General features: G+C 44.9%; 1 protein-coding gene across 5 annotated transcripts in view; it reads right to left on the bottom strand.

The window, feature by feature from the left end:
- Positions 1 to 630: 630 nt before the first annotated feature.
- Positions 631 to 18,490, bottom strand: part of FERMT1 (fermitin family member 1) — a 46,437-nt gene continuing 28,577 nt past the window's right edge. For 3 of the 5 annotated variants that reach the window (XM_032295451.1, XM_032295452.1, XM_032295455.1), the window contains 6 exons: positions 15,904 to 16,028; positions 14,759 to 14,865; positions 12,066 to 12,287; positions 10,671 to 10,852; positions 5,829 to 5,970; positions 631 to 3,461 (listed from right to left, as the gene is read on the bottom strand). In XM_032295451.1, coding sequence (XP_032151342.1) covers positions 3,288 to 3,461; positions 5,829 to 5,970; positions 10,671 to 10,852; positions 12,066 to 12,287; positions 14,759 to 14,865; positions 15,904 to 16,028 — 952 coding nt within the window. In that variant the 3' untranslated portion in view covers positions 631 to 3,287. The remainder of the gene's footprint in view (positions 3,462 to 5,828; positions 5,971 to 10,670; positions 10,853 to 12,065; positions 12,288 to 14,758; positions 14,866 to 15,903; positions 16,029 to 18,490) is intronic. The other 2 variants (XM_032295453.1, XM_032295454.1) reach the window with 1 other exon arrangement.

Genomic DNA, 18,490 nt, shown 5'->3' with positions numbered 1-18,490 from the left:
CCTGCCTTGACCTCCCAAACTGCTGGGATTACAAGGCGAGCCACTATGCCCAGCCCCAAAAAAGAAATTTTGTGAATTAAAAAAAATTTTAAGTGATTTTAGAAAACAGGTATTACAAAATATCTTGACTTCTTGTATCAAAAGATGAGTTTTCAAATTAAAGCCTTCTCATTTCCTTACTTTTCTGACCTTGGGACTAAAAGTGAAACTTTCCCAGAATTTAAAAAAAAAACCCAAAGAACAAAATAACTCTCTAGGCACCTCATTTCTCTGGCTTCCAGACCTTTTTGGTCTAGCCTATCCTCCTGCAGCTAACTATTCCTACTGCCCCTGGTTCTCTCTTACTGGTGTGAGCCTGAGCTCGGGGAAGCCTGCTCTGGAGCTGGGGTAACGGGTATTGGGTTTGCTGGTTTACAAACACTGCTCATTGGCTGTGTGACCTTGGGCAGGTTCACCCTCTGAGCCTTTCTCCTTTGCAAAGCAAGCTATTTCTACCCCCTATGGGCTGATGTGAGAATTGCACAAAGGAGTATCTATAAACTGCATGTCACTAAAGCAAAGTGCCCTCAACATTCAGCCGTCAGAATCAGAGGCTTCTGCTACTGTATTGCTGCTGGATATTTTTTTGCCTTTTTTTTTTTTTAAATATAGGCCTAGAAAGAGACAAAAGAGCTCACGATAAGGCAGGATATGCCAGAAAATTTGTGACCAAGTCAGTGAGAAAGGGGTTGAATCCAGCGGTTAAGTGAGGTTTCTAAGGTGCTCTCTGAGGACCCCTGCCCGTGATCTGCCACTCCTGATACCACGGGAGCAAAAGACTTGGAATCTTGGTGCTGTGAGGAGAGACACATTTCTAATAGAGAAAACAGTCACCTTTATGGAGACAGTAGGTTGGAGAGAACACAACAGGACCATACTCAAATCTATATACATTTTTAAATTACAAGTCATATAAAAGAATAAAAAATGCAGATTTCTGACTCTAGTGTAGATAAGGAAGCAAATGATGCCGAAAGGCACCCATTAATTTAAAATTTCATCATAGGAAGTTGGGTGACCTTTTGCACCCAATATAAAAAAGACGTTAAGTTGCTTTTTGGAACGGTAGCATTTAGGGTTTTCTTGTCATGCTTGTTTATTTCTTTGGGATGTTGCTGTGTGTCACAGAAAAAATGCTCCCCTGAATGCTGTAACCAAACAAAGTTTGTTCCTTTGTTTGGTTACAGCTAATTGGCTCACTCTCTCAAGGCAAAACCGGTTAGTTTCTTTGTTTTCATGGAAATGTTAGACAACCACGAAAAGCCAAGGAAGTGCGTTGAACTGAAGGTCCAGCTTTGGTGAATTAGGCAGAGATGTTCTCAGCAGCAAACAGGTAAAATCTGACATCAAGATACATTATTTTAATGCAGGGCCAGTTATAATCTTAAATAACTGACAAGGTTCTAAAATGATAGAGCCCAGGACTGAGAAATGACCAACACCAAGTATAACACAGTACACCGAGCACCTGTTTCTATAGAAAACATTTCAATTCAAGTTCTTTATGATGTAAACCACATTTCCCAAATGCCTAAGCCACTTCCGAGCTTTAACAAGGCCTCAGAAATTCAGCGGGTGCCTGAGGGGCTTCTTTCACATTCACCTCTAAGGAGAGGCTAAAAGAAGAATTTCCAGATGGCAGCTGCTGGCTCAGGGCCTCGGGTCCCCTCGCCAAGGCTGTCTCTACGTGGCTCCCAGAACTGCTGAGGTCTCATTTGTCAGAGGGCTTTGTTGGGAAATAAAACAACAGCTGACGCTCGCGGGCCTCGGAACTCTGGCCAGGCTCTCGAAGAATGCATCCTAGGAGAAATAGGATTGGAGCCTTTGCCTTATCCTTGCAGCCCAAATTCTTTGTGTGGCAGGAGAACATCTATAAAAATGATAACATCTTGTCTGATATTTCCCTTTACTTTGGGTATTGCTTTGAACCTTCTCAAAACCCACCCTTCCCACCTCTAACAAACCGAAATGGAAAATGACAATTCAGGCAGCTGTTAATTGGCTCACTCTCTTAAGGCAAGCACGGTCTCAAGGCAGAGATGACACAGCAAAAAACAGAGCGGTGGCAGGGGGGGGGGGGGGGGATGTATTACTGGCTTGTGATTTATAAAAGCCAAAGGCCTTTAGAGAAAAGGCCAGGAGTTGTACCAACATAGATGCCAAATCCAGGAGATTTGGTATCTGACCAGCAGTAAGGGGGATGCTTCCCCATGACCCAGACCAGCCCAAAGCCCCTGTGGTGGCAGCCAGTGGGGAGCCATCAGAGCTTGGACATGGTGGTCTTTGACAATAGGTCTGCCCTTCTCTCCCTGATCAGTTGGGATAGAGACCTGACTGGAATCCTTGATGCCGGGAGGTGTTTCTATGGTTAGAGAGAACTGTGCCTGTCTTCCTGAACGCCAACGCAGAGTAGAAGCAGTTGAGACGTGGATCTGGGTTGAGGAATGGGTTTTCCTGTACCCTCGTGTCACCCACGTCTTCACAAAGGACTTACAGATGGCCGAGAGACCTGTAGGAACGGAATGGGGCTTGCAGGTGGCAGGAGAAACCTGAGACCAACAACCAAGACCAGATGTGGGTCAGTGGTCGTCTTGGCAGATAGCTCTGTGGACAGATGACACTGAGGGCCACTGCTCAGGCCTTTGGTCGTCAACTGCTACCTGGTAGCCCTGCCCCTCCCCTTTCTACCCCTAGACTTGGCCTCCAGGGAAAAAGTGTGTGTAGGAACTCCCTCAGCCATTTTGAAAAGACAGGAGCTAAAATCAGCTCCATGAAGGACAGGTGTTTCGTTTCATACCTGAGTTTGTAAAATGAGAATTGTACTTTATGATGTAAACCAGATACATGATTTTTACCTTTGTCTTCTCCACTGACTTAGTAATGAGACACATCAGCACAAGGACAACTTCTAGCCATACACCTGGCAGGTTCTGCAAGTCACAGATCTGTAACCACAGGCTGGGCCTTAGAGCAATCTTAGGGCACCTCCCTTTCTCCTGCACACCCGTTTTATAGAAAAAACAAGAGAGGCTCCTTCCTGGTAGCACAGGGTAAAGGAAAGGGATGTGCCAAAAGGAAAAAACCCAGTGGGTTTGAAATAAGGTGAGGCTCCAGGTGACCAGAGGTGAACGTATATTGTCTGTTAGTCCAGCATCTACATGCTGAGCAAGTCATGGATCCCATCCCTCTGGGGAGAGGCGCCTTTGGTTTGTCCTTGCTGGTGTGAGCCGAGTAGGCACGTGCTTGCTTCAATCCTGACCGCCGGTCAATTTGTGGAACAAGTCCTCATCAAGTGTTTCATTCTGGTCCTTGGAGCGGGTGGACAAGAAAATGTAGCCCCCAATGTACTCGTGCACAATCTTGCAATCTGCACTCAGGCAGGTGAACGCAGTAGAGACGTTTTGGTCAAACTCAATTACCACCTGGAAGAGGAAGGCATAGAGAAGCTTAAACTCTGACAAATGATGAGAAAGGGGCACTTTGCTGTACTGGACCCTGGAGCTGAGGGCTGCTGAGGTGGATGACAGATGGATATCCCCCTAAAACGCACAGAAAACCGTCACTTCCATTAAACACTTTCAGAAAACATCTTTGCTCTGGTGGTGTCAACTTTGCTGCACATCTGGTTAAAAAAACTCCCAACACATTTTCTGTTTGTAGTTTAAATATAAGGATTTCCCAAGCACTCCCTGTGTTGAGGGGGCAGAGTGCTATTTTATTTTATTTTTTGAGATGGAGTCTCTCTCTGTCACCCAGGCTGGAGTACAGTGACACGATCTCAGGTCACTGCAATCTCCACCTCCCAGGTTCAAGTGATTCTCATGCCTCAGCCTCCTGAGTAGTTGAGATTACATGTGCTCACCACCACACCTGGCTAATTTTTGTATTTTTAGTAGAGACAGAGTTTCACCATGTTGGCCAGGCTGGTCTCAAACTCCTGACCTCAAGTGATCCACCTGCCTCAGCCTCTCAGTGATGGGATTACAGGTACAAGCCAGTGCACCCAGCCTGCAGGCTCTTTAATGGAAAATAAAAGGTCTGCTTGAATTTTCCTACCGCCACTGCCCCAAACCCTTTCCTAGATGAAAGTCATAAACTCTAAGCTCTAGAAGAAAGACTTAGAGATTTTGCTGTTCCTCAACCTTGGCTGCCCATTAAAATCACCTGCGGACCTTTAAAAATTACTAATGCCTAGCTCCTACTCCCAGAGATTCAGATTTAATTGGCCTTGGGTGTGGTCTGGGCAGTGGTATTTTAAAGCTCTCCAGGTGATCCTAATATGCATCAAGGCTTTAGAGCTACAGCCTTAGAAGTCATCTAATCTCTGAGTTGATTTTACAAATAAGCACCCAGATGGTTATCAGCACTGCTGAGAGGAAGCCAGGGTTCTTAACAAATGTGTGGGCCTCTTGTCATCCCTCTTCATCAATGACTTTCTATTGGAAAACGAGAATGCCAAAGGAGTGAGGGAAGATTGACTGTTTATCAGCAACATCAGGATGTTTTTATTAATTCAAGAATGAATGAAACAGGGTCTCGTTTTGTTACCCAAGCTGCAGTGCAGTGGCACAATCATAGCTCTCTGTAACCTTGAGCCTCAAGTGATCCTCTCCTGCTGAGTAGTTGAAACTACAGGGGTGTACACCATCACACCTGGCTAATTTGACTTTATTTATTTATTTATTTTTAAATTTTCTGTAGAGATAGGGTCTCATTATGTTGCCCAGGCTGGTCTCGAACTTCTGGCCTCAACTGATCCTCCCACCTCGGAATCCCAAAGCACTGAATAGACTGTTTTAAATTAGTGGAGGATGCTAAGGTGCCTCTAATTTCATCTAGAATTTTCCATGATACAGGCTTGGCCTGAACTTAGCTTCTAGGATTGGGAGATGATGGCAGGCTGTAACACAGGCTAAGGGTTTGAGGGCTCCTGGTTTTAAGAACTGAAGCTTGGCCAGGCGTGGTGGTTCACACCTGTAACCCCAGCACTTTGGGAGGCCGAGGAAGGCGGATCACGAGGTCAGGAATTCGAGACCAGCCTGACCAACGTGATGAAACCCCCATCTCTACAAAAAATAGAAAAATCAGCTGGGCATGGTGGCACACGCCTGTAATCCCAGCTACTTGGGAGGCTGAGGTAGGAGAACTGTTGGAAGCTGGGAGGCGGAGGTTGTGGTGAGCCGAGATCATGCCACTGCACTCCAGCCTGGGTGACAGAGTGAGACCCGTCTCAAAAAAAAAAAAAAAAAAAAAAAAAAAAATGCGAAGCTTTTCTCAGTCAATGCTATGCACCTCACTTGCTTCTTCGGCAGTTTTTCCCTTTTGGGACTGGAGTACTCTCCAGGTGAGCAATTGAATCTTCGAGTCCTCAACCAGATTTCTTGGCAGCCAGTTAGATGAACCCTTTTTGGATTTATTTTGCATAGCAGTTACAGCTCCAGTAGTTTCTGCTAAGTAATGATCAACCTAAATCCTATATAATCAGCATTATATATAATGCTGAGTCAATAGAAATTAATCAAACTGCTCTTAGCAATTTTAGAACCTGTCTGTATTGGAAGTCTGCATGGAGACTAAGCCAACTTCCAGTGCTAATGCAAGAGCATTTGGCCTGTGCTTGTTAGGAAGCTGCCCAGAATTGCATGATTATTTTAGCAGACAATTACCACATGCTTGTGGTTTCTTAGCTCTAAATAGAAGAACGCCTTTTAAAAATCAGAATAATCTGCAATTCTGAGGGAACACACATTTATAGGCTCAACGCTGAACACCAAAAACTTTCACTTTACCTGCCGGGTTTCCCAGTTTACATTCCACTGTTTGATATTTGTGAATCTCCATGTTGTCATTGGAATCCCGGTGGCGGCATCGATTTTAATCAACCTGTTATATGAAACTCCCAGAATTTCATCTTTCTTGCTTCCTTTAAATCTGAAAATAATTACAATATTAGTTAAGAGAAGCAACTGCTTCCTATAATATGATGTTCATTTACATATAACTTTTCAGGATACGACTGGTATTTCTAAATCATTTCGGAGGAATGGGCAATGGAAGATTAACTTTCTGCTGGGGGGCATTTTTATTGTGATATAAACAGCATGCAAAAAGAATGAAGGCTATCCTGCAGATGGTCTCTAAGTGAAATTGACATCAGAGAAAAGTAAAATATGATGGAATCAAATACATTCATTCAAAATTATTACTGTATCAGGCACTCTTCTAGGCATGGGGATATATTAGTGAGCTAAATGGAAGGAAAATTCCTGACTACAGGAGGGAGAAGATCATAAGTAGGAAGTACGTATGCCAGATAGATCATGAAAGAAAATAAAGTTGGAGGGGTACAGGGAATACTGGCAATGAGGTGGTTACCATTTAAAACAGGGAAGTCAGGGAAGGTCGGTGAAAAGGTGACATTTGATAAAAAAAAAAAGAAAAAAAGGATATGCATTAAGATGTAAGCCATGAGGATATCTGGGGAAAGAGTATTCCAGGCAGAGGGCACAGCTACTTTTTTTTTTTTTTTTTTAATGTGCTTAAGGACCTGCCAGGAGGCCCACGTGGCTGACGCAGTGAAGGAGGGGAGAGAAATACGAGTTCAAGAACAAAGGTCTTGTAGGCCACTGTAAGGATCTGGTTTTTACTCAGAATGAGATAAGAAATCCTTCAGATGTTTTTTTAAAAACACGTATGTGTGTGTCTGTATGTGTGTGTGTTGTAGAGGCAGGGTCTCGTCATGCTGCGCAGGCTAGTCTTGAACTCCTGAACTCAGGCAATCCTCCTACCTTTGCTTCCCAAAGTGCTGGGATTACAGGCATGAGCCACCATGCCCCTCCCATTTGGTTTTGAGCAGAGGCTTCACAAAATCTCATTTAAGATTTTAAAAGGATACCTCTGGCTGCTAAGTTAAAAACTTAGGGGGACCAGGGTAGAGGCAGGAAGACCAAGCAGGATCACTCTGGACAGGCACTGTGGTGGTGGTGGTGGAGGAGGGGGAAGAAGAAGTGGTCGGATTCTGTGTACTTCGACGGTAGAGTCACTAGGAGTTGCCTATGGGCAGGATGCTGGTGTAAGAGAAAGAGCAGAATAAAGAATGACTCCAAAGGATTTGGCCTGAACTAGACGTTCAGGAGGAGTTGCCTTCTACTGAGATAAAGAAGAATGTAGCGGGGAGCAAGTTCAGGGAGAAAATCAGGAATTTTGGACATGTTGAGATGAGATGCTCCTTAGATATCAAAGGGTCACTGAATCTATGAATCTTCAGTTCAAGAGAGAGTTCTGGGCTCAAGTATACATTTCAGAGTAACTGGCATATAAATGAAGTCAAAAGAACAGCTGAACCTGAGAGAGTGAGTAGAGATGGAGAGGAGGAATGCTTTAAGAACTGAGGCCTGGCTGGGTGTGGTGGTCCACACCTGTAATCCCTCCCAGCACTTTGGGAGGCCGAGGAAAGAGGATTACTTGAGACCAAGAGATTGAGACCAGCCTGGGGAACATAGTGAGGGCCCATCTCCTAAAAAAAAAGTCAGCTAGGTGTGGTGGCTCGCCGGTCCCACCTACTTGGAAGGCTGAGGTGAGAGGATCACGTGAGCCCAGGAGTTCGAGGTTACAGTGAGCCATGATTGTGCCACTGTGACAGAGTGAGACCCTGTCTCTAATTAAAAAAAAAAAAAAGAATAAAACAAAAAACTGAGGACTGCACACTCCGGTATTCTAACAGATTGGAAAGATGAAAAGGAACCAGCAAAGGAGACCGAAAGCACCGGTCAGTGAGGGAGGAAAAAAGCCAGGAAAGTCAGCTGTGTTGGAAGGCAAGTGACGCAAGTTGCCAAGGGGGATGGGGTGACTCACCGTGTCACATGCTGCTGAGAGGGCAGCTGGCGCAAGGACAGAGGGTTGACCTATGTGTGGGCTCAACAACACGAATGAAGGTCATGGATGGTCAACAGGTGACCTTGATGACAGAAAGTAGCAGGGCCAGTGGGATGCGGAGGAGAGAAAACCTAATGAGTGGATTCAAGAGAGAATGGAAGAAAGGAATTGGAGGTAGTGGGTAGGTACAATACATTGAAGAAGTTCTGCTGTGAAGTGGGGCAGAGAACGGGGACAGCAACTGGAGGGGATGAAAGGAGGGGATACTGATGTGACAACTGACACTGCAGGAGACAGAAAAGCATAATTTAAAAAAAAGTTCCTAGTTGAGTAAGTCACTTTTTACATCATTATCTTCTTATTTTTTATTTTTTGAGATAGACTTTCATTGTTGTTTCCCAGGCTGGAGTGCAATGGCTCGAACTCAGCTCACTGCAACCTCCTGGGTAGCTGGGATTACAGGCTGCACCGCCACGCTCAGCCAGTTTTGTATTTTTAGTAGAGACGGGGTTTCTTCCGGCCTCAGGTGATCTGCCTGCCTTGGCCTCCCAAAGTGCTGAGATTACAGGCATGAGCCACTGCACCTGGCCTATCATTCTTACCTTCTGCATGTCACCCTTGATTAAAATCTACTCCACTTTTCTGGAATTATTTCCACATTATTCCTTCGTTTCACCACCTTAATGCTTAATATCACAAGTTAACCCACTTCTGACTCCACCTGCTTCTCTCTAACCTATGGGAATTCTCTGGGCTGCTCTCCATCATCCAGGGAGTGCTGAAACAAAGACCTAGGTTTCTCAGGTGTGGGCAGACCCCGATTCCACCAGCCACCCTACACACAGCAAGGCTCCTCCAGGCTTTGACTCTGACTGACCTTGGAAAAAGTAGATCTTCACCATACCTGGGGCCGCCGCCTCAAAGCCTCACCTCCATAAACAGGTGTCAGAGACAGAGGGAGGTGCAGGGGGAAATAGCTAGTAAAGGAGTCTTTGACACCAGAAACTTCAGGCCCGCACCACATGTCACCATGTATCAGGCACTTTGCTCGCAGGTTGCACTGGATTCTCTCAGCACAGTAGGTTTGGAATGCCCACTGAACACACGCAGAAGTTGCGGCTTGGGGAGGGCAGCAGAGATGCCCAGGCCACAGAGCTAGCTGAGGCAGAGGTGGTACTGAAAGCTGCGCCTGGTCAGTTGAAGTGTTCATGTGTTTTTTACTATTCAGGGTTGACTGCAGGGTTACAGGTGAGTGTGTGTCTGCACATGGACACGTTTGCACATAGTGGGTAACCAGCACAACCCTGCCTTTCCTCACTCTTTTCCTGGGGTAAGTAAAACAGAAGGAGTTGCTTGTTTGGGACAAACATTGGGGACTGATGTTAAATGAGCTATTTCAGTGTTATCTGTTTTTGTTTTAGAGACAGTCTCGCTCTGTCGCCTAGGCTGGAGTGCAGTGGCATCATCTCAGCTCCCTGCAATCTCCGCCTCCCAGGTTCAAGTAATTCTAGTGCCTCAGCCTCCTGAGTAGCTGGGACTACAGGTGTGCACCAGCACACCCAGCTAATTTTTTGTATTTTTAGTAGAGATGGGGTTTCACCATGTTGCTCAGGGTGGTCTTGAACTCCTGAGCTCAGGCAGTCCACCCACTTTGGCCTCCCAAAGTGCTAGGATTACAAGCGTGAGCCACCGCGCCTGGCCAGAAAGTCTGAATAGCCTCCCCTGTTAGAAGTAATGGAGAAATGGAGTCTTTGGAAAGGGCCAAGAAAACAAAAATTGTCAACACTTAAAAATACAAACCAATTTTCCCACCCCCAAATTATAAGATGAGAAAGTGACAGAGAGTACTTGCTGTACTGCAGGACTGGGTGTAGATTTCGCTTAAGCATCAGTCTTCTCTACTGAACTGAAAATGTAATTTGATTTACAAGCAAGCTGTGGACGTGTTTTGGGAAACCATCCATTGTTTACAGTGGGGCAGGGCCATAGCGCTGAGCAGGGATGACACATGAGGACACAGGGCTTATGCCAGGGTGTGCGCTGGACTAGGAGGTGAACTTGGACAAGTCACCTAAGCTATTTTCCTGGGGGCAATAGATGGGCCTCCTATGTGTCTTTCAGATCCAGAAATCTTCAGAGACCAGTGGGAACAGGGCTGCTATCTGAGAAAGCTGGGTAGAAATAAGGCAGGGCTTGCTGGGACCTCTCTAAAAACCTAAAAATCCTTCAAAGCCACACCACGAGACACAGTATGGGATGCAAAAGGGAGGAAGCTGACATGAAAGAAAGTCATAGCCAGGTGTGGGGGCTCACACCTGTAAACCCAGTGCTTTGGGAGGCTGAGGTGGGAGGATTGCTTGAGATCAGGAGTTTGAGACCAGCCTGGGCGACAAAGTGAGAGGCCCCTGATCTCTTAAAAAAAAAAAAAAAAAAAAAAAAAGAAAAGAAGTTACAGATTTCATAAAATCAAAATGTGATGTTTTCCCTCTGGTTCTGCAAATGTAGTTATCCTAAAAGAACCCTCCTTTTAAAATTTCCTTTCCCACAGTTAGCTGAGCTTTGGGGTGTTGGCACTTAGAACAGAAGGTATGGAAAATGTTTATGAGCAGCTCGAAGTGTCGGGGCTATTTGTAAAAGGACAGTATTCTAAAATAAACAGAGTTCTATGTTCTATGCTAAATGAGAAAACTGGGGCTCCCAGAAAGCCACTGAAAATTGAATGGAAAGTGTGAGAAGCAAGTGAACACTGTAATCACCTGACAAGGTAGTAGGTGAGGCCGAACTCAGGCAGTGACTGCCACGCCTGGATGAACCGCAGCTTGGCTTCGACCAGGGGCATCTGGGCCACGTTCTGGTGCGCCTCCAGGATCCGGGCAGCCAGCTGAGCAGAAACAGACATCAACCTCTCCTCACATGCACCGGCTGCTCTGTAATCATCCTGTTAGCTCCCAATCCCCCGTCAGAACAGTACACACGAGGCCTGACTGCAGCTCTAGAAAGACAATCTGTTCTCATCCATTCATTCTCTTTCTCTATCTGTCTCTTTCTCCCTCCTTCCCTCTTTCCCTCCCTCCCTCCCTCCCTCCCTCCCTCCCTCCCTTCCTTCTTTCCTTCCTTTTTGAGATGGCATCTCACTCTGTTGCCCAGGCTGGAGTGCAGTGTCGCTATCTTAGCTCACTGCAACCTCTGCCTTCCGGGTTCAAGAGATTATCCTGCCTCAGCCTCCTGAGTAGCTGGGACTACAGGCATGCACCACCAAGCCCGGCTAATTTTTGTATTTTCAGTAGAGATAGGGTTTCACTGTGTTGGCCAGGCTAGTCTCAAAATCCGTGATCCTCCTGCTTCAGCCTCCCAAAGTGCTGGGATTACAAGCGTGAGCCACCGCGCCTGGCCCGCTCTTTTTCTACAAGATACAACAATCATCAGGAGAAGCAGGAAAAAGATCACCCAACACATAAACTTCTAAAGTTGGCAGCACTGGAGAGCTCTGGGGTCTCTCTTTCTGAGGTCCGTGGAGTGTCCACAGACAACGGTTCTACATGAATCAGCTCATCTGCACAACTTTTAACCAACTCCTATAGAAGCATAATTTTAATTATTAATTTGTGAGAACTAAATAATTAAGTTCAATCTGGGAATACCTACATGTTCAGTCAGCAGTACAGTCACCTCTTACAAAATTAATAATTTCATAACATCATTTAATATTGAGGACATAGTCAAATTTCACCATCAGCTGATTTTTTCATGATAATACTCTTAATCAGATGGAATTACTCCCCACCCCCCTGTTTTTTGAGACAGAGTCTTGCTCTGTCGCCCAGGTTGGAGTGCAGTGGTTCAATCTCAGCTCACTGCTGCCTCTACCTTCTGGGCTCAAGCAATTCTCCGGCCTTAGCCTCCCAAGTAGCTGGGATTACAGGCGTGCGCCACCACGTCCGACAAATTTTTGTATTTTTAGTAGAGAAGGGATTTCACCATGTTGGCCAGGTTGGTCTTGAGCTCCTGATCTCAAGTGATCCACCCACTTGGCCTCCCAAATTGCTGGGATTACAGGCATGAGCCACCATGCCCAGCCAGAAATCTTCCTTTTATTTTTGTTTGCATAAAGAATTTACTGCAAACAACTGCCCTAACAAGATTAACAGTACCTGTTTAGATTTGTGTTTTTTTGCACACCGTGGTGATACAAAACATTCTGGGTTCACATCCATGTTTTCGAGACTGGAAGTCAGCTGAGACGCAGAGTTCCTGTTTTTCATCCTCAGAAATGAAAGGATGTTGAGGACCTCTGGCTGGTAGGAGCTGTCTGCCATGGTTTTGCCCTTCGATGCCAACGTGCAGGCAGCCATCCATTGGGCATATTGATTCTCCTGCAGCAAACACCAGAAGGCTGAGAAGCAAGCTCAAGTGCAAAGCCCCCTGCTGCTCAAGGAGGGAGAGTTGGGCTTTCTTCCCATTACAGTGCAAAACCATCACCTTCCCAGCAAGATGTGAAGTGGCACACATTCAGAGTGGCTGCTCGTCACCTAATGTAAAACTGACAGTAGCTTTTGAGTCCTGTGTTGAGTTTCTAGATGCTAAGGAGCTAGAGGATAGGAATGTCAACTTTGATAAATTGCCTGCAGGGAATTTTGCATTTAAAGACCATCCAAGGGCCAGGTGCAGTGGTTCATGCCTATAATCCCAGGACTTTGGGAGACTGAGACGGGTGGATTGCTTGAGGTCAGGAGTTCGAGACCAGCCTGGCCAACATGGCGAAACCCTGTCTCTACTAAAAATGCAAAAATTAGCTGTGCATGGGGACAGATGCCTGTAACCCCAGCTACTTGTGAGGCTGAGGCAGGAGAATCCTTTGAACCTGGGAAGCGGAGGTTGCAGTGAGCTGAGATTGTGCCAATGCACTCGAGCCCAGGAGACAGAACAATACTTGGTCTCAAAAAAAAAAAAGGTGGGGCACAGTAGCTCACACCTGCAATTCCAGTACTTTGGGAGGCTGAGACAGGCGGATCACGAGGTCAGGAGATCAAGACCATCCTGGCTAATACAGTAACCTTGTCTCTACTAAAAAATACGAAAAATTAGCTGGGCATGGTGGCGGGCTCCCATAGTCCCAGCTACTTGGGAGGCTGAGGCAGGAGAATCGCTTGAACCCAAGAGGCAAAGGTTGCAGTGAGCCAAGATTCCACCAGTGCACTCCAGCCTGGGTGACAGAGGGAGATTCTGTCTCAAAAAAAAAAAAAAAAAAAAAATGATGATCCAAGGACACAATGAAGTGCCATGAGGCACAGATAGGTGAAACCCCAAACAATCAGAGCACTTTCCTTGATACATATTTCCATTTCTATATCACATCTGATCTCTATGAGAAAAGAAAATGATGAAAAAAAACTAGCCGATTTCCTATATTATTTGCACCCTGGACTATCCTTAGTAAAGACTCTAAGGTAGCAATCATGGCCATTATGGGACCTTAACAAGTCAGTGATGGCTTCTATTGTTGTTTAATGTGTGTGCTCATTTCTGACTTCAGAGAGTGAACAGGAGTGGTCCTCAGAAGCACAGGGGATGCAGTTAAAGAGGGGCAACAGTGGGTGAGGAACATTGAATTCACTGCCCCTGATATGGTTTGGCTCTGTGTCCCCACCCAAATCTCATGTTGAAATGTAATTCCCAGTGCTGGGGAGGGATCTGGTAGAAAGTGATTGGATTATGGGGGCGGATTTACCCCTTGCTGTTCTCCTGATACTGAGTGAGTTCTCATGAGATTTGATAATTTAAAAGTGTGTGGCACTTCCCCCTTCACACTCTCCCTCTCTTGTCACAATGTGAAGATGTGCTTGCTTCCCCTTCTCCTTCCACTAAGATTGTAAGTTTCCTGAGGCCTCCCCAACCATGCCTCCCGTACAGCCTGTGGAACTAGGAGTCAATTAAACCTCTTTTTTCTCCCAGTCTCAGGTAGTTCTTTATAGCAATGTGAGAATGGACTAATATACCCCCTTACCCCCATCCACACCCTTCGCCATATAACTTTACAGTTCCTCCCACCAGGGACAGTGAAATTCCCATCCGTTGACTGCAAGCTGAGTCATGTCATCTGCTTTGGCCAATGGAATGTGGGTGGAAGTAACAATGTGCCAACTTTAAGCCTAAGCTTTAGGAGCTGCACTATTGCCATGTGCCCTCTCACACTTCTTCCTTCACCAAGAGGAGACCTCCCCCAGGCATTCTGGGACCCAGAATAAATAAAATCAGCTTAATCAGAGGCACAGTCCAGCTAAACCTGTGTCTCCAGACCCAAATGACTAGCTGACACCATCCTGGATCATCCAGTCCCCAGACTACCTTTCAGCACATCTTTCAGAAAACAATGTTTATTGTTTTTATTTTTTTGGGTGGGACAGAGTCTTGCTCTGCCACCCAGGCTGGAGTGTACTGGCACTATCTCAGCTCACTGCAAACTCCACATCCCGGGTTCAAGTGATTCTCCTGCCTCAGCCTCCCAAGTAGCTGGGATTACAGGCACCCGCCATCACATCTAGCTAATTTTTGTATTTTTAGTAGAGACGGGGTTTCACCATGTTGACCAGGCTAGTGTCGAATTTCTGACCTCAGGTGATCCTCACACCTTGGCCTCCCAAAGTGCTGGGATTACAGGTGTGAGCCACTGCATGGCGAATGGTTATGGTTGAATGTCATTATGATTTTGTTACATTGTGATTGTCTGTTACAAAGCAATAGCTGACTGACACAATAGTGCTCTAAATCTGTGAAAACATTTTTAGGTTTTGTTCTTACTCTTAGTAAAGGTGAAGCGACTTAACAGTTTTGGGGTTTTACTCACATGGTCACATCTCAAATACATTTCATTCATACCATCGGCCACAGGAATTAGTAACTTGATTCCAAATTTTCTCCCTGCTACGTTTACATCTGGCACAACTTCACAGCCTGAAGCATAAAGATCAGGGACAAAACCGAGTTCTGAAGCATCTGTTAGATAAATATCAGGTGTGTATCTAAAATAAAGACTTTGAATATAAGCCCCTCAGATTTGGTTTTGAAAAATGGAGGCCTAAGCTGATAACATTAATTAATGGATAACTAGATAAGACTTAGGAACAATTAACACAGACAAAGAAAAATACTTTTATGGTTTTATTAAATCAAAAAGTCAATTTAATTCATCTTCAGGTTAATGTTGGCTCTCCAAACTCACAGAAAAAATTATAACTATGAACTTTAAAATAAATCAAAGCAGAAGGAAATCTGTCACAATAATGAGAATTGCGTGTACTGGTTAATTAAATATTTCAATTAATCGATAGTTATCAGGACACTCACAGTGACCTTCAGAAATTAGAATAGGCATTAAAGTAACACTGAATTAAGTATAACTGTTCTGGAATACAGAAAACTTTTCAGGATCTTACAGCACCTAATATCCTACACTCTTGGACATGAATAAACTCTGGACACACTGAGAAAGACGGAACAGCAGAATGCAAATAAACATGTTTACTAGACCACATTCAAGGCCCATGCTCTGAAGTGCACCTGCAGCCAGGGTGTCATTTGGAAAAAAAACAGTGACACAGGTATGGTGGTTCCTCTAGAAGTAAACTGCTTCGTTGTGTAGGAACCCTGCCTTTAATCTGCGACCTGGCTTTTTTATCACCCAGGCTGGAGAGCAGTGGGGTGATCTCAGTTCACTGCAACCTCTGCCTCTTGGGTTCAAGTGATTCTCCTGCCTCATCCTCCCAAGTAGCTGGGACTACAGGCGTGTGCCACCATACCTGGCTAATTTCTGTATTTTCAGTAGAGACGGGGCTCCACCATGTTGGCCAGGCTGATCTTGAACTCTTGACCTCAGCTTATCTGCCTACCTTGGCCTCCCAGAGTGCCGGGATTACAGGTTTGAGCCACTGCGTCTGGCCTGTTTCCTGACTTATGATGAACCACAGCAAGATGTAAGTAGGGTACTCTTACCTCTAAGATTTAGTTTTTCTACTGGTTCTCCTTGTTCAAGTTCCTTATTTTTAAAATAGGCTATGGATGTGTCTTTAAAGACAAACCAATACTGTTTGAAAGCTTTTAGTAGTAACTTCTTGGGCCTGCAAATTAAAGGAGAGTAAACATTTAAATCACCATCCAGAAATGTAGCACATACTGCAGATTTCAAGCAGATCAGATGCTCTAGATGCCCTGTCAAACAAAACACGCTTCATTTTTTCAAAAACGATTTTCAAATTGCTAATTTCTAAACACTGGACATGAAGTGCTGATATGAGATGTAGATTTTAATACCAAGGTTCCACCTGGGGCCACAACTGGCTCTGCTACTGTCTGCATGCGTGCCCTGGGAAAGATCCTGTACTCAGCTGGGTTGCATGCACTGCCTCTGTGTGCTGGGGACAGCCGTAATCTGGGAACCCAGGGCTTTTGTGAGGATAGAATGAGGTCATTTACATGAAGAGCTTATCACAGTGCCTGACACAACTGAAGTGCTAAATTGTGATGGTGTATGTGAGAAACCTATGCGAATCTGGTGACATCTGGAATCTCGGCATACTTCTTGCATTTGAAAAAGGTGTCGATATGGACAGCCCAAGCTTCAAGTTATCAGACATACAAGTCAGATATAAACATGAGCAGCATTTTCTGCAGTTTCTTCTTGGCTTTTAAGAGAAACTATAAGAGAATTCTCAGTGAGCCAGGGAAATCAGCGAATCTACAGCTGGTCAATATAGACTCTACTGTTACTAAAAACTATTCTGAGGGAAGATATCCAACAGTGGTACTGGTATCTGTTGGGGACAGAAAACCTTATACCATGGACTACACAAGGTTGGTGGTGCCAATGGTAAGCCTAAAGTTTGGGTCATTCAAAATAGGAAACCTGAGAATGAGCTAGTGGGTAGGACAGGGATCAGAGATAGGTAGAGAAATGAAATTATTAGTACTGGTTCTGTGGAAGCATCCCAGCCTTGGGGATGATCAGAATATCTCATGCAAGAGGGGTGGAATTCTGCATCAAGAATGGGAGAAGAAAGGAACCTTGGTGTTAACACCATTCATATGTAGTTCAGGCCAGTTTTTTTTAACATGTCAGTACTAGTCTTTCCTTAGCTAAAAATGTATTATCCTTTACAAAAAGATAAGAGAAAAGGTGGACATTAAAAAAAGGTATATGCTGGGTACGGTGCCATAATCTCAGCACTTTGGGAGGCTGAAGTGAGAGAACTGCCTGAGGTCAGGAGTTCAGGACCAGCCTGGGCAACATAGCAAGATCCCACCTCTACAAAAAAAGAAAAACTAGCCAGGCATGGTGGTGTGTCTATAGTCCCAGCTACGTGAGAGGATTGCTTAAGTCTGGGCAGTTGAGGCTGCAGTGAGCTATGATCACACTAAGTGACAGAGTGAGGCCTCGTTTCTAAAAGATAAATAAATGAAATTAAAAACCCAAGAATTCCACCCCCCCAGAATATTATAGAAGAATATTACATACAAGTTATACAAATAAATTTGAAAAACATTATATGAAGTTAACATTTCCAGGATTAAGAAAAAACACTGTATTAAAGTAGTATTTATTTGCTGGGTGCGGTGGCTCACGCCTGTAATCCCAGCACTTTGGGAGGCCATCATGGGCAGATCACTTGAACTCAGGAGTTCGAGACCAATCTGGCCAACATGATGAAACCCCGGCTCTACTAAAACTACAAAAATTAGCCAGCTGTGGTGGTGCACACCTGTAATCCCAGCTCCCCAGGAGGCTGAGGCAAGAGGATCACTTTAACCGGGAGGTGGAGGCTGCAGCAAGCTGAGATCAGGCGACTGCACTTCAGTCTGTATGACAGAGCAAGACTCCATCTTAAAAAAAAAAAAAAGAGCTATCTTAACTATAGCCCTCGACAAGATAAATACAAGTTTTTTGTTTGTTGTTTGTTTGTTTTGAGATAGAGTCTTGCTCTGTCACTCAGGCCAGAATGCAGTGGCATGATCTTGGCTCACTGCAGCACCCGCCTCCCGGGTTCAAGCGATCCTTGTGCCTCAGCCTCCTGGGTAGCTGGGATTACAGGTGTGCCCCATCATGGCCAGCTAAGTTTTGTATTTTTAGTAGAGTTGGGGTTTCACCATGTTGGCCAGACTTGCCTCGAACTCCTGAGCTCAAGCGATCCGCCTACCTTGGCCTCCCAAAGTTCTGGTATTAAAGGTGTGAGCCTCCACACGCAGGCAGTTCTAAGGAACATATTTAGAAGGTTGTTTTTCTAATGCTCAGATTCTCCAAAATGAATAGTATTTTGAGAATAATAAAGATACAGCCTTTACAGGAAGGCTACAGTCACCATTTGGTTTGTGAAGGGCTGGATTTGTCCTCTACAGAGAATGTGGTAACTCATTTTTTTGTAGAACAATTATGAATACTTTATTAAGATGTATTTGTGGATTCAAATTGTTACTTTTTTTGTCGCTCTGACTATAACAAAATGAGGGAAATGTGGTTACAACCATTTATGCCATGGAAGTTAAATGAATGACCCTGGCTGGGCGTGGTGGCTCACGCCTATAATCC

Source organism: Sapajus apella, unplaced genomic scaffold (assembly GCF_009761245.1).
Source record: "Sapajus apella isolate SASKATOON/1434 unplaced genomic scaffold, GSC_monkey_1.0 scaffold33, whole genome shotgun sequence".
Taxonomy (NCBI): domain Eukaryota; kingdom Metazoa; phylum Chordata; class Mammalia; order Primates; family Cebidae; genus Sapajus; species Sapajus apella.
Note: the sequence above shows the minus strand (reverse complement) of the source record. Positions and strands in the feature narration are given on the sequence as shown.